The 17,413-nt window shown below is 41.1% G+C and overlaps 1 protein-coding gene across 1 annotated transcript in view; it reads left to right on the top strand.

Moving 5' to 3' along the window:
• The first annotated feature begins 10,438 nt into the window (after positions 1-10,438).
• ano6 (anoctamin 6) overlaps positions 10,439-17,413 on the top strand; it is a 40,730-nt gene continuing 33,755 nt past the window's right edge. The window contains exon 1 of the mRNA XM_080421710.1: positions 10,439-10,797. Within this exon, the coding sequence (XP_080277836.1) occupies positions 10,698-10,797 (100 nt within the window). The 5' untranslated portion in view covers positions 10,439-10,697. The remainder of the gene's footprint in view (positions 10,798-17,413) is intronic.

Raw genomic sequence — 17,413 nt, 5'->3', positions numbered from 1 at the left:
CTCTACACAGCCACACTCTCCGCTAAGCGGCACTAAGGTGTAAAAAAAAGTGGCGGGCCGTCCAGTGAGGTCAAGGGTCAGAAAAGGGCCCTTTTCAGTGCATAGCCTATACAAATTGGACACTGGACAGGAGACGGTGCTTAGTGCCGGAACTTCTGAGGTACGCACGCGTTCGGGGAGACCCCCTCTACACAGCCACACTCTCCGCTAAGCGGCACTAAGGTGTAAAAAAAAGTGGCGGGCCGTCCAGTGAGGTCAAGGGTCAGAAAAGGGCCCTTTTCAGTGCATAGCCTATACAAATTGGACACTGGACAGGAGACGGTGCTTAGTGCCGGAACTTCTGAGGTACGCACGCGTTCGGGGAGACCCCCTCTACACAGCCACACTCTCCGCTAAGCGGCACTAAGGTGTAAAAAAAAGTGGCGGGCCGTCCAGTGAGGTCAAGGGTCAGAAAAGGGCCCTTTTCAGTGCATAGCCTATACAAATTGGACACTGGACAGGAGACGGTGCTTAGTGCCGGAACTTCTGAGGTACGCACGCGTTCGGGGAGACCCCCTCTACACAGCCACACTCTCCGCTAAGCGGCACTAAGGTGTAAAAAAAAGTGGCGGGCCGTCCAGTGAGGTCAAGGGTCAGAAAAGGGCCCTTTTCAGTGCATAGCCTATACAAATTGGACACTGGACAGGAGACGGTGCTTAGTGCCGGAACTTCTGAGGTACGCACGCGTTCGGGGAGACCCCCTCTACACAGCCACACTCTCCGCTAAGCGGCACTAAGGTGTAAAAAAAAGTGGCGGGCCGTCCAGTGAGGTCAAGGGTCAGAAAAGGGCCCTTTTCAGTGCATAGCCTATACAAATTGGACACTGGACAGGAGATGGTGCTTAGTGCCGGAACTTCTGAGGTACGCACGCGTTCGGGGAGACCCCCTCTACACAGCCACACTCTCCGCTAAGCGGCACTAAGGTGTAAAAAAAAGTGGCGGGCCGTCCAGTGAGGTCAAGGGTCAGAAAAGGGCCCTTTTCAGTGCATAGCCTATACAAATTGGACACTGGACAGGAGACGGTGCTTAGTGCCGGAACTTCTGAGGTACGCACGCGTTCGGGGAGACCCCCTCTACACAGCCACACTCTCCGCTAAGCGGCACTAAGGTGTAGAAAAAAGTGGCGGGCCGTCCAGTGAGGTCAGGGGTCAGAAAAGGGCCCTTTTCAGACAATAGTGTATACAAGTGGCCATACCCTAACCCAATAGTGTATACAAGTGGCCACACAACCCCACACCATAAAAGAATACAGACAGGCTTTGAAAGTTTAAAAAAAGACCTTTTAATTACTCTTTACTAATAAAACAGTGTACAATTTATCAAAAACAGAATATATATAAATACATTTTCCAATATTTGTTTTTAAACATTGCCAATTGTCTTAAGGTGGACTGAGAGGCTACTTTAGTAGTTTAGTAGTCACAGATTTGATCAATTTACTATATGTGTGTGTGTTAATAACAGCAAACATTATTCAAACACAATCATCATGCAAAACTGTAAAAATGTGGAAGTTCTAGGAAGTGCAAACCACACTCAAAAGTATAAAATGGTACTGCGTGCAACGTACCTAAGTGCAAAGATCACTCAAATGTATAATAAACGGGTACAACATGCAATGTACCAACGTGCAAACATCACTCAAATGTATAAAAAAGTATAACATGCAATATACTGAAGTGCAAACATCACTCAAAAGTGCAACACAGCAAACTTAAAGTGCAAACATTGTACACACACACAAATTGATCAATAGATAGATGTACGTATATAAAGCAGAACCAGCTCAGTCCAAACATTGCATAGTCCTGTGCTCTAATGTTTGTTTTTAGATGATCACAGTAAGCACAAAGACAAAAGAAAAAAAGAAGAAAACATTTGATTAAATCAAAACCTAAAGGAAAAAAAGGAAGACCAAAATGATGTTCCCTCCTGGTGTCTTGGGAACATGTCAGTTCTGGTCCCTCGCATCCTCCATTTGTGACGTTCTCCTACAACAGACACAACAGAGCCTTTTAGGTAGTTTGTCCAAGATACAGTAAATCACAGTACATGCTTTAACTTTGTACTCAGATAAATATATTTTTGCCTGACAACTCATGCATAACACAATCTCGCTTTTCACGGTGGCTTTTGAAAGTGTTGAGGCTCACATCAAACAGAACAGCTTTGGAAAACAAACAAGTGAAAATACCACAGCTGCTGCCGTCAGTTTGTTCTATGAAATTGGGACAACTGTGATAACACTCATATCTAAATGTAATACCCATACCTCTACCATACAATGCAAAGTACTGTAATGCTAAGTACCTTTGCAGTGGAAAAAATGCCTTAACCAGGTCTTGCTCATGCACACGTAGTGAATCCATTATCACAACATCTAATACTATAACATCACCATTCACTGTCTTTTTGGTGAAATCTACCGCGATGGCTCCCCAATGGGACTTATTTGCGTTGACGGGCAATATCACCAACTCGTAGTTCCACCAATTGCGTGATGCTCGTGGTACATCTGGGAGGACACTGATGTCATCACATCACATAGAAAATTGCCGAGACACTAATGACACCACCTGAGTGTTGGCAAGTTTCTCAAGCGCTCTTTTAAACAATGCTGGGGACTGCGCTGCTGCTGCTGCTGCTGCAAGCCGTGTGTGACATTTTTGGAAAGCAGATGTCTGTTTTAGAAATGTTAGTATTGGTAATGGTATGGCTTCACACATATTGTGATTTGGTCTTTCATTGCAAAAAAACACATCCACACCATGGCCAATATCTTCCAAATTGTCCTCTATTGTGATAACAGCATTAAGTGATGCATCATTACATTTCACATAGAAATAAATGTACCCATGTGGTTTTGCCAATTGCAATGCATTTGCTGGTTGAAGGATGTCTATATTTGTATCATCTGCTCTAATTACAACATTGTCATAAAGCAAATGTGCCCAGAAGTGTCCGGCTTTGGCCACTGAGCCTACATGACAAATGATTGAGCCCAACTTATACTTAATTTTACTGCTGTCACGAATGGGAATTTCGATTATATCAGATGGGACTACAGGCGTGTGGAGCACCGTCCCACCATTATCAACACGGGACACAGAAAGAGTAATGACATCAGGAGCATCAATCCAACATATTTGTCTCTTCATTTCTGAACCACATGCTGTACATCTCTGTTGACCTTCACCTTCCATGATTGTGTGTTCGAAAAGAGAATTGAGGGACTCACATTTCTGTGTCAGCGGTAATGCAAAAACAGTAGGCGCGCATGAAATGCTTTCAACTTTCGATGCACATTTTTTACAGATGTCTGTATGTTTTGCCATAGCAGTTGTTTGGACACTACAATCATGCAACCAGATTAATAATTTGTGTATCAAATCTAGTGGGTCATTGTGCATTGACAAGGACAACGCTGGGATGCTCTTGACTAATTCTTGAGTGACACCATGGATTGTTTTAGCATCAAATGTGTGCCCTGGATTTTGAAAAAACGCTTGGATGAGAGCTGCTAAATTCCCTGGCATTGATGACATCGCAACCATATAAGTAGGTGTCAACTGTTTCAATTTATCTTGTACTACTTGCAGATGCAGTATCGATTGTAGGGTTGCATTTAGCCAACAATTACTCTCATTATTTGCAAACCTGCATATACTATTGCATATTTCCTCATTTGTGCCTCTGTTTTGTGCCTTTGTTTTGTCTGGCACACTTGCTGAGCTGTCATTTTGTAAGAAAATCTTTGAATTTGCTTGTGGCTTATTTTGATAAGAGCGTCTCAGCTGTGGCGGCAGAGTTCTCTTTTTGTTCCACTCTTCTACAGGTGGTGGGTGTGGACGCTGTGATGCCTGTGATATCCTGTAGCCTACTTTGGCAATGAAATCTATGGCTGACTGCTTGTATAGTGAGCATATGCGCTGTATACATTCGTCAATTCTGTGTTTCTCATTTCGTAAAAGCAACACTTTTGTGTTTTTGAACATGGCCTCACTAATAGCTGTGCTTTTCTTACCATGGTTTATTTGTGCAGCATAGGCTCCAGAGAATCGCTGCAAATCACCTGAGAGTAGATCTGACCATATTGGAATAGTTGGGAGGAAGTTTGAGAACAGTTTGTTTAAAATAGTTTCTCCATGGTATTGATTTTCACCTGTGTCATTGCTGGTTTTAATTGTATTATTGGCTGTAGCCCTTAGTTGTTCAAAATAGTCTTTGAAGGGAGATGTACCTTCACAAACATCAGCAGTCAAGTCAAATATATCATCAACCGCAGTGTCATATGAATTGTCTTGTCGATCATGCTCTTTATCAATAATTCCTGCAATTCCTGGCAGCTTCTGTGTTTCATCCTCAATGCGGCCAAGACTAGCTGCCACCTCGCTGGAGTTCCTTTTGCTACCAAGTACAATACAAGCAGCAGATACTATATTACCTGCTTGTTTCAGTGTTTTGGCATTAACTAAAGCGCTGAAGATGAACATAGCCAACTTAAACCTACAATCTCTAGTATTGTACTGTTGTTTGCAAATGTGACTTGCCTGTTTCATCAGATGACTCTTACATGCTCTTATGGTACAAAAATTCAAATCTTTGCTATCTGCCTTTCCATTCACTATTCTCCAGCAGCGTAACAAGTACATTTTCATGCTATCTCCATTGAAGATATGCATACTGGCTTTCAAAAGCACTATGGACCTATCACTATTAATCTGCATGGGTGTTGTGTTGGCACCAAATATCTCCTTCTCTTTGCACCTCAATTCCGTGAGGAGCTCCTCTACAGCAGTCTGGGTGTGTTGTTCACTGATCATAAATGCTACAGGAGTTGAAGCGGACGAAGTGGATGAACTTACTACAATCTCATAATACAAAATCCTTTTCTTTGTTAGTTTACTCTTAATGATTCCCCCAGTGGCATCCCATGATGCAGCGCTGTCCTTAATCACATCGTGCCACAGTCTCACTCCTGCTTCACTAAAACATATAACCTTAAGGGGACTAACTTTAATAAGTTGAATGAATCCTTTTACAACTACACTTTCTGTGTCTTCATCTTCCCAGTCAGCTTTCAGTAGGCGCAGAGCTGTAATCTCATCATCATTCATCCAGCTTAGTTTGCGATGTTCATGTTTGACCTTTCTAAACGGAGCGGAGTCTCTACCCACTCCACTTCGATTACCAGCTATTAAAGACCTAGGATCTGCCTTTCCTACTGCATCGACGTAAGCACAATATGGCGATTTGTCCTTCATTGATATCCCTAACTCCTTACGTTCTTGGCCCCTAATATATCTACTTCTCAATCTGTCCTTTGTGTGATATAGGTTGCCAGTGTAAACTATATGAAATATGCCCTCTTCGACTGAATGGAGAAGTATTTTGAAAGTCATCTCACATGAAGTATGCCGGCAGGAGCCATTGATCGTGAGACATGGCTTGTATGTTTTTCTGGTGGTAGCAATAGAAAAGTTGTGATTAGCAAAACGTATTATACAGTAAGGATTTGATTCCTTCAGCTTTCTGGCAAATAACTCTTGCCATTCAAACCTCGTAAAATGTTTACTTCCTTTGGGTCTGTAGGAGTGAAACATTTTCCAATCAGAAGCCTGCAAAGTAAAGCTAGCAGGTTCAAGGGCATCGTGTTTGAAGGGTCCTAATGTTGCACCAGGTCCCATGACACTCTGAACAGTACTAATATCTAGAGTCTGCATTTGTATGTCATCCTGTTCATCTAAAGGGCTCTCACTAAGTGCATAGGCGTGATCTACCGGTATTTCCACAACAAGAACTTCATCTACAGGGCTCTCATGAAGTGCAGGAGAGTTATTTATTTCCACAAAAGGCTCTTCGTCTTCGTCAAGAAGTGCAGGGGAATGGTGATCTATTTCTGTGATGTGATTGTGATTTGTATATATATATATATATGTGTACATACACACACTTGAAATATATTAGTCATCTTTTGTTTTAAGAAACATATATATGTGCCCTAATTACTAATACCACATCACTAAGTAATGTTTTTCTTTATAATTTAACATTTTTACTTTGAAATGTAGTGACATTTAGTGAAAATGACCATTTCCATTTTAATGTGCTTAATTTTTTACACACACACACACGCACGCACACACGCACACACACACACACACACACACACACACACACACACACACACACACACACACACACACACACACACACACACACACACACACACACACACTCACATATATATATATTATTTACTCTTTACCCAATGCTGCAAAGTTTGCCTAAAAAAAACCCTTACTTTACAACCTTCTAATCAGCTGTGACCTGCTCAAATCCCCTGCTCATTATAATCACAGACACGATACCGGCAGCATAATTAGAAATAACAGATTTTTTGTATATACATTTCAACAAAACATTTTAACATACTGTACAACAAGATCATTGATGCACTAACCTAACAATCAAATATTCACAACCTCTGTAGAAAATATAGGTTTAGTGTGTGGACTACAGTGGCTGGATTCAGACAAAACTGTTTTTTAACAACTGTAGTTGTTGCATTGACACACACACACACACACACACACACACACACACACACACACACACACACACACACACACACACACACACACACACACACACACACACACACACACACATATACATATACATATACATATACGTATACGTATATATATATATATACATATATATTATATTCAATGGTATTTGGGCTTTGTGCTCTAAAGAAATTGAGGGGAAAAAACACCATGCCATGACAAACACACACACAAACACACACACACACACACACACACACACACACACACACACACACACACACACACACACACACACACACACACACACACACACACACACACACTGTATTGTATTGTTAAATATGTTTATAAACCCCCCACATGTTACACCTGTACAAGCTACTATTATTATTTATAGAAAGGGGATTGCCATCTTTGGCATTCCAATTTAAATCTGAAACCTGTTTACAGTCTAATCACAGTGGTTAAACATGGGTGTATGGAAAATGTGCTAAGTGCCCATTGAATGTGGATCAAAGGCCAATTTCAATAACGACCTGTTAGGGCGTAGGCTAATTCTTATAAATACATCCATCAATGCAGTGGTGGAAAAAGTACTAAAATGTTTTACTTAAGTAAAAGTATCAATACTGCAATGTAGAAATACTCTGCAAAAGTAAAAGTCCTGAATTCTAAATGTAATTAAGTAAAAGTACTGGTATCAAAATGTAATTAAATATACAAATATTTGCTTGTAGATCGGCTATTTTCAAATTGCCAAAGTTTAAATAGGGCTGAAGTGGTCTTGTATAAATATAAAAATATTTTGCTTGTAGATCGGCTATTTTCAAATTTCCAAAGTTTAAATAGGGCTGAAGTGGTCTTGTAATTATAATCAAAAATATACAAAGTAACAAGTAACTAGTATAATATCTGCCTCTGAAATGTAGTGGAGTAGTACTTAGTTACTTTCCACCACTGTATACGTGTATTTTTCAAAATGCATAGTACAGTAATTGATTACATGTACTTAGTTACTTTCCACCACTGTATAAATGTCTTTTTCGAAATGCATGTATGTCTTTCATAAAACATTAAATGCGATGCTCTTACTTTGAAGGCAACCGGAAACCTTATATTTGCTAGCTCAGAAACCGGATGTGTTATATTTGCTACCGGAACGGAGCTATCACAACAATGGTAAGCTAGTCACTTCCGGTGGGTCCGTCAAATTTGGGGCTCCGGTCGGATTCTCGGGCTAGGGGGCTACAGTTCACTGGTTCCTAGCAGTGGTGGAAAAAGTACCACATTTGTTTTACTTTTTGTAAAGTATCAATACTGCAAAGTAGTCTATATAGTGTTGAACATGTTAATGTATGTTTTTGTAATAATATTTAAAATCTACAAAGTAAATAGTAACTAAAGTTGTCCAATAATTGTAGTGGAGTAAAAGTACTATATTTGATGTAATGGAGTAGAAGTAAAAGTATTGAAAATTGGAAATGCTCCAGTAAAGTAAAAATGACCTCAAAATTGTACCTAAGTACAGTACTTGAGTAAATGTACTTAGTTACTTTACACCACTACAATTGACAACAAGTTTCATTTACTGTTGCAACTCAAAATCTGTGTAATATTGTGTACAAGTGTGTCTCACCCTTTCATAACAAGGAGTAGGCTACTATCAAAAACTTTGTTTTGTAAAAATCGGCCTCCTGGTGGCGCTATAACATGCCCATGTGAACCATTTGGGGCAGAGATTCTGCTCTGGCATCCAGACGCAGGGCGGGGTTTGGTCGAATGTCGCTGTACAACAATATTACGCCATCCAGACACAGTGTGTGTGTGTGTGTGTGTGTGTGTGTGTGTGTGTGCACACACACACACACACACACACACACACACACACACACACACACACACACACACACACACACACACACACACACACACACACACACACACGTGCGCGGATGGAAATGGCAATGTTCGCCCCACTTTAAATGTATTTTACCCTTAGCTCAATAAAGAACCTCTCACTCCGTATACAGCTCCGAGATGAGGTTCTAGGTGGTTACCTTCCAGAATCGGGTGAACGTCCGCCAAGGCTCCGCTGTTTACCCTTTTGTATATGTTGTATCCCAAAACTAATGGTAGATTCCAAGCCGCACGGATGTTTAAAGTTTGGAACGGAGCATAATATTTTAGGTCCGAAGCGAAACTACACGTTTAAATCGCTTATTCAGTCAGCCTGTGGCCATGTTTCCCATTGTAGCCAAACCGGGAGCAGTACTGGCAGCGGACGTAGGGGGGTTTTCCGGGTTGAATGGGAAACATGGCCACAGACTGACTAAATAAGCGATTTAAACGGGTAGTTTCGCTTCGGACCTAAAATATTATGCTCCGTTCCAAACTTTAAACATCCGTGCGGCTTGGAATCTACCATTAGTTTTGGGATACAACATATACAAAAGGGTAAACAGCGGAGCCTTGGCGGACGTTCACCCGATTCTGGAAGGTAACCACCTAGAACCTCATCTCGGAGCTGTATAGCGGAGTGAGAGGTTCTTTATTGAGCTATTTTACCCTATACCTCCCGAACACAAAAAGGTGCGCAGACTTAGCCAGCGGCAGGCACACTTAAAATGTCTAAGACATTTTCTTGATTGATTGATTGATTGATTGATTGATTGATGTACTTTATTTAGTAAGACATGAGAACATCAGTACATGGTCACAATACAAGGTCTACTAAACTGGGAGAGCAGGGAGAGTCATTAAGCACTGAGCTTGTTTAAGATGAGATCCCCATGCACACAAATCATGATGATTTGATGATGATTTTCTTAATAGTTCTTCTTCCCATTTCCTGAAAAGTAACTCTTTTGGACATATGAGGTTTCCACCCGACACGACACTGTACCGTAGGCTACTAGCTGTAGAATACAACTCTCGTAGACGTATTTATGATTCTGACGTTTTCAATCTACAAGAGTTGTAGGGTTCACCCTCCATGGACACGGCGACTTTCAGCACTATACCCCGTAGACACTCGAAACATGTACACATTGAAAAAAACGGTGCTTACCCCACACCCCAAATGTTAACTCTTGCTACGGGGAGGTAAGTTAATGTAATAATCCATATCTTTCAATAAAGAAGTGTTTTAATGCCGTCTGTGGCCGAATGCCATTTTTTCACCCTCGTTTACTTCCTGTTTACATTGAGTGTAATTCCAGGTTTCACCAGATGGGCGCTTCACTACCGCCCATTGGGAACTTCCGACAGAATCGTCCACAGACAGCATTAAAACACTTCTTTATTGAAATATATGGATTATTACATTAAGCTACTACCCCGTAGCGAGAGTTAACATTTGGAGCGTGGGGGTAAGCACCGTTTTTTTCAATGTGTACATGTTTGGAGTGTATACGGGGTATAGAGTGCTGAAAGTCCCTGTGTCCATGGTGGGTGAACCCTACAACTCTCGTAGATTGAAAACGTCAGAATCATAAATACGTCTACGAGAGTTGTATTCTATTCTACAGCTAGTACAGTAGTATGCCACCACAATTATGTGCGTAACGTAACCTGTCCCGAACTAGCCTTAACACCGCCAAAATTCCCACATACATTACATTATACTGTACATTAATATTATAATGTTTGCTGTTTGCCAGTGTAGTTTAAAAAGTATTTATTCTTGACCAGAATATAGCCTATTATCACTGTTCGCGGCTGCCAGTGGGCGTAACAATAATCTGTCAAAGAATCAGGCTTGCCAACAACTAAAATCCCTCCTCCAGTCAGTCCGACCCCACCCGATTCTCTTTGCTTTTCTTTTCAAGTTACAACTTGATCTGGGGTTGGAGTGGATCTAGCCATCGAATCCCACCGGATCAGGGAGAGAGGGTTGAGAAATAAAGTTGGAATATGCATAGGACGTAGGCGGGGAGGGAGCGCAGCTCAATCCATTCACTGTACCCTTTTTATTGTCGTGTATTTTGGGGGGAGTTTGTCCCATATGGTTAAAAAAAAGGTTTGTCCTCAAATGATGTGAATTAGACCCTCCTCGGACGGCATATAATAACAAAAGTACAGAAGATGAGTGACAACGACATCCTAGAAATGGACGGTTTGTCCGACACGGAGGAGCTGGATCTGGATGGAGACACAGAGCTGGGGATCATAGAAGAAGACCTCGGTGAGTCAAGATCACTCATCATGTCGCAAGATACATTTCTTCATGTCGGTTGGTGGTGTGTGTGTGTGTGTGCGTGCGTGCGCGCGCGCGCGCGTGCGTGTGTGTGTGTGTGTTGTAAGTATCAACAATTGAAAAGTTCCATTTACTTTTGCAACCTCTGTGCAGTGGTGGAAAAAGTACTCATATTTTTTACTTAAGTAAAAGTATACTGCAATGTAGAAATACTCTGTTACAAGTAAAAGTCCGGAATACAAAATTTACTTGAGTAAAAGTACAAAGGTATTGGTATCAAAATGTACTTAAAGTACCAAAAGTAGAAAGTACCCATTAAGCAGAATTTCCCATTTCACAAGTTTTCAAAAGTAAAATCTTTTGAAAATAGTAGATCTACAAGCTCCATGTGATGCGAGCTTGTAGATCGGCTATTTTCAAATAGGGCGGAAGTGGGTAATGTATGTTTTGTCTAAAGTTTTCAAATAATTGTAGTGGTGTAAAAGCACAATATTTGCCTCTGAGATGTAGTGGAGTAGAAGTAAAAGTACTGAAAACTGGAAATACTCAAGTAAAGTAAAAAAAAAATCCTCAAAATCTTACTTATGTACTGTTGAGTAAATGTACTTAGTTACTTTACACCACTGCAATTGAACAACAAGTTCCATTTACTGTTGCAACTCAAACTCTGTGTAATATTTTGTACAAGTGTGTCTCACCCTTTCATAACTACATCAAAGGACCTGGAGCAGCATGTGCTTACCATCTAGGTATGAGAGCTGACAGCTGTTCTTTCTGTGTGTCCACACTCCAGACTGAGTTACAGACCTGTAAGGGTCCATTTGGTTCCTCACTATCAATCATTTAGCTAGACTCTAGCTACACCACATTAAATGACAGCTAATTATTAGTTAATATGGTTTGCATGATACTAGCACTGGCGTGTGGGAAACAAAGTTATTCCAAAAAGTTCACCTTCTTTAACATGAGGAGGGTCATGGGAAAGCAGACAGCTGTGCTTTCTGTGTAGACACAGTTATGGAATAAGAATAGTTTTCCATTCATTCACCCTACACTGAAAGTGGAAAGACATTCCGCTGTCTCTGGCTCTGAGTCATTGGCCGCAAGCTTTGTTCCCCAAATTCCATTGCTGTCATGCATTATCAACAATAATATCTCATGTTCAGTTGTTGGATCATGCGGTGTGGCTAGACTTTCACAACATAAATGTTGTTTTTCATAACAAACAAGTTGCTTATGAATATGGATCTTTGTGTCATGGTCAGTGATTTGAGATGTGTGTTACCACAAACTCCCGAGCAGAGGACAGAGAGTGACTTTACGAAAGCACATATACTTGTAGGCTATACACCAATGCGCCTTTATTCCATTCATTACACTCCACAATGACCACAATGGAAATAATCTCTCAATCTTTATTGTGTTTTATCCTTTTGACAGATATAAATATGTTTATGCCTATGCGTTTTATCAATAAAGATGTCAGTCAGTCAGTCAGTCAGTCAGTCAGTCAGTCAGTCAGTCAATCAATCAATCAATCAATCAATCAATCAATCAATCAATCAATCAAAAGACAAGACCCGTTCCTTACAGCTGAAACAGCAATTTAACCTCTTTTATTTTGGATATACTTATTTTGGTCTTATTTTGGACATGTCATTATAGGCAAAACATTTAAAGAAAAAAAATAAGTAAAGAAAAACACCAAAAATAGCAACGTTGTGAGCTTGTAGATCGTCTAATTTCGCTATCTGCCGTGTGACAAAATACTTAAGTGGTTAAGCAATGGTTGGAGAGCAGACATACTGTAGCTGTAGTGTCTCATCTTTGAATGAAATGACAACATGACATGACATGAAAATCACCTGTGTTCTCAACCTGTTGTTATTGCAACTCTGCGGTAGCCTGACCATACTTGCCCTTTTCAAGCACTGCATCATACATGCATCAACTTCAACTCAACTTCAGCTTTATTGTCACATCACAGGTTTACAGGTGTAAAGAAGTGGGTGAATTTTTTTTTCGTACAAGCTCCCATCATTTGTAGTTTTCAGGAAAGGGAAGAACAAGGAAAACAGGTCAGATATTCAAATATTCCTGATATGAATGGTGAATTTATATAGCTCTTTTTATCCAAAGCGCTTTACATAGATTGTGCATTACATTCACCAATTCACACTCACATTCATATATATAGCCTGGCATTGGCCAGGCTGATAACGTGGATTCACTCACAAGTTCCTCCTCCACGGTAGAGTGAATCCACGTTATCATCTGGCCAATGCCAGGCTAACATTCATACACTGATGGCCGAGGAAACCATGCAAGGCACCAACCTACTCATTTGGGAGCAATCAGGGGTTCAGAGTCTTGCTCAAGGACACTTCGTCACTAGCTCTGCGGGAGCCCGGGGTCGAATTGGGAACCCCTTGCGGTTCCCATCGGGATCCGGCCGCCCTACCGGCCACTCTACCCCTGAGCCACATGCCGCCTCTGTATTGTCATTCTGTTTTCGTCCATGTGGGTACAGGGTCTATATGTTGCCCCTTCCCCCTTATGCCTAAACTATTTAGGCGTTTTCTTTTTCCATACAAGATTTCAAAAATGCTGTTAGATTTTTATTAATGTGAGAAGAGAACAATGGCTTCCAGTATAGTACGCTAACTTTACAGGAATAGTTAAGCCTGCAGTTTCTATTAGCTTGGAACTGAACTGTCCACAGCTCTCCTCTGAGACACAGACTGAGTAGACAAAAATGGTACCATATTATCATGAGCATTAGTGAGGACCAATTATATGAATGATAGGTTCAAAATGGGTGAAGTCGTCCTGTAAGTAGCGTAGCATGTTGTGATGCAACACACTGTGAGCTTGTAGAATTGCTGCTTTTTTTTTTCTAAAAAAAAAAGGAAAATGTTGAATGTTTTTTAAACATTTTAACAAAACAAATATTTTATTTCTTGAAAAAAAAAAAAATCTTTATCCCACGATTTTGTAACCCCCTATTTTTCACCCAGTGCCAATGTCTAAGCTTGTTATCCTGGGCGCTACTCTCCCTCTGCCAGCCTGGGGAGAGCCCCGAACTGAGCTCATGCTTCCTTCAATGCATGATGAGTTAGCAGACCGCTTCTTATCACCTGACAGGGGGGAGTTTCCCCGGTAGGACGTAGCGCGTGGAAGGAACACGTTATTCCAACCAGTTCCTTTCCCCTCCATCAGGCGCCCCGGCTGACCAGGGGGAGGCAGTATAGAGACCAGGATTACTACATGTTTTTTTGTGTGAGGGTACCTACCCTAGGGGACACGGGGAAACAAAATAAATCTTGTATGGAGGTCCCCGGCACAAAATCTTTTCAAATGAGGGTACATCAATTAACTACATCAATTTGGGGGTCCTTGAAATGAAAACGTTTGAGAAACCACTGTACTGTTGTGTCTATCCCACACCAGTATACAATATGCACATGGGAGGTAATGTGGCAAAATGGCCCAAAAATAACGTGCTTTATCTACAACGCACACACATTTGTTTTGTGCCTAGGGTGATGACGCTTACTTTACTTACTCTCTGTTCCATTCTATCCAGGATTTATTATAGTTGGCAGAATCACTTCTGGGTCTGTGCTCTGATGTAATGGAATTGACCGGTGCTTTATTGGTTTGTTCATCATCACAGAGTGGAAGTCTTATGGCTATGAGTTTCCTTGTACTGAATCATTTATGCTCAAAGCCAGTGGTTGCAGCGCTGCAGTAGCTGAAGAGATGTGTTTACTGGGACAAACCATGGGGGATAAAGTGTTTGCAAATAGTTGTCAGAAAATTATGTTCAATTTTGCTTAATGTTACATGGCTGATAACTTATCAGACAATAACTGACAGTCAGATGGTATCTTTTGTGGTCCTGATGTGGTCCTGATGCTGTAAAAACCTGGTCCTCCAAATGGGTACAAACAAGCATTAAAAGGATAGTTCACCCCAAAAAATCAAATGATTGGCTTAGGAATGTGACAAAAACAAAAAATATCCATGAATTCAGGTCTCCATGGAATGACTAATCGATAGAAAAAAAGTATTTTTTTTTGTGAACTATCCCTTTAAGGATTACATGGGCCAATGTACGGCATATACTGTAAGTATCATCATTGTTGATATATCTGGTCATACAGTGAGCCCCTTGCCTGTTATAAAGAAATGTACTTAACGGTGAAAATACAGTATGTTGGAGTGTGTCACTGTTTCTCAACAGTGGTGGTCCAAATACCTGAACACTTTTGGGTGTGTAACACAGGTCCATTTCGTTCCATTTGTACACACTCAGGGTTATATAAACACTGAGGATTTTCCTGTGTAAATCGGGGGTCCGTTCCTGTTCCCCCCCATGCCCCAACTTATTTAACCGTATAGTCGCCTAAACCAGTGGTTCTCAACCTTTTCTGGATCGGGGGCCCACTTGAAAATCCCAAAAGTGTTTCGCTGGATGGGCCGCATGCATTTTCAGAGCATGTAATGATCAATCAATCGATTGTGTTCCGCCCTTGGATCAATGGAACTAACATTGCATAGTGAGAGGGCGCACAGGTGGCTCAGCCAGTTTGTGTGCATGCCACGTCGTCACTCGTCAGCATGGATTATGTCATGGCATCGTAAATATCTTTACACAAAGGGTGCGGGCACGACTCCAACTCGTTTCAAGCACTGAGCTTTCTTACCGGGTGCACGGTCTAGAAGAGTTACTTTACAATGATAATTCTCTTTAAGAGAATACCAGCACTCACGGAACTGTCCTTTTTAACCCGTTCAATCCGGGAACGAATCTGTGTCATTTTAGATTTCTTTGGCTATTCAAAAATAGCAGATCTACAAGCTCATAGCGCGGCACCGAGTGCCGCGCTATGAGCTTGCAGATCTGCTATTTTTTTGAAAAATCGTGAAAATGTGTGCAAATCTTTTAATATATATATGTTTTAAAGCGAACATTTTAACTCAAATGTTTGCTTCTGGGGATTCTACAAATGTCTTCTAAATCCTAACAGTTTTCTGGAAAAAAAAACGTATGTTGCTTGCTATAATATCAGTGGTTCTCAAACGTTTTCATGGCAAAGACCACCCAAAATGATATATTTGGCCGTGGACCCCCATCTGAAAATATGTAGTTCCAGGGACCCCCCCAGAAGCAAAGATTTGAGTTGCAAATGTTCGCTAAAAAAATATATATATATAAATTAAAAGATATGCTAAATTGTTCTCAATATTTTTCAAATTCTTTTTAATATCCCAAAGGAATCTTAAAATGACACAGATGCGTTCCCGGTCTTAAGGGGTTAAGGCACTCTTATTTATAATAAGTTGGCATGGTACACTGCAGAGCAGACAACGTACGCGTTTTGGCGTCAAGCCTTAACGCTGATGAAGGCTTGGCACGTTGTTCTGTCCGCTCCGCAGTGTACCATCATGCCAACTTATCATTAATATCAGTTGATCTGTGTCTCTCACATCATCTCCTCTCCTTCCTCTGTCTCTCCATTTTGCTACTGTAGCCCATAATAAAGCAGACATGCTTTAACCACTTAGACCCTATATGGTTGACCGGAGTCCCTCAGGGCTCTATACTGGTGTATTTTAGTGTCTTTATTGTGGGGAAAGCTTTCGCAGAAAATAGCCGATCAACAAGCTCAACGGGCTTGTCGATGGGACTGGACTACCCCCAGTGGTCTTTACTAGGTCGGTGGTCCTCTCCTTCTTCTTTCTACACACCAAATATCTAATAATAGCCGATCTACAAGCCCACAACGTGTCGAGTTGCTATGCGTTGTGTGAGCTTGTAGATCGGCTATTTGCTGAACGTTCACCCCAGAATAGGGATGCTAGGGATCATGTAGTTAAAATTAACCATTTGTTTCCCTTACTGATACTGTACAGTGCGGATACTGTATATAGTGTTGCATAATTTGATACAGTATTGTTTTTCTTTCTTCACTTTTTGCATTGGTCTTCATTATTCTTACTTATCTTGTTGCGTCCCTTGGCTGGATGTACTTTTTGGATGGATTTGTTGTTCCACAAAATGCCCACATGCTTTTCCCTCATTGTACTGTAGGTGAGCATACATTATTTTCATAAAGGAAGCAGTGGACAGAGAAGGTTTAGTTCACAGTTTACCCATGATTCCCCATGATTCCCCACTGCTGCTATGAATTCCAGAGGAAACACACACACACACACACACACACACACACACACACACACACACACACACACACACACACACACACACACACACACACACACACACACACACAGGCTGCGGCACATCATTTCCTATCAAAAGCACAGGAAGACACTTGATTTTGGCTGGCACTGAACAGGAAAGCTGTCTAAATGTAACGTCTGATTTTCAACAATGAACTGAAGCAGCTGTGCATTGTGCATGATATGCTTCTGTATACAACAGCTATAGGCTTTTGTGCAGATATGTAATTTGTCAAACAGGTGTTGTTCCTATCCTACTGATATTTTCCATGGTTATGCTGTAATATGGACCTGGTCTATAATCTTTTGTGTCTTCTGCTGGTTTGAATTCCTATGTCACTGCATGGTTTTCAAA

Source organism: Gymnoscopelus braueri, assembly GCF_963280865.1.
Source record: "Gymnoscopelus braueri genome assembly, chromosome: 23".
In the NCBI taxonomy this organism is placed as follows: Eukaryota; Metazoa; Chordata; class Actinopteri; order Myctophiformes; family Myctophidae; genus Gymnoscopelus; species Gymnoscopelus braueri.
The sequence above is the reverse complement of the archived record's forward strand: the minus strand, read 5'-3'. Positions and strand labels throughout refer to the sequence as shown.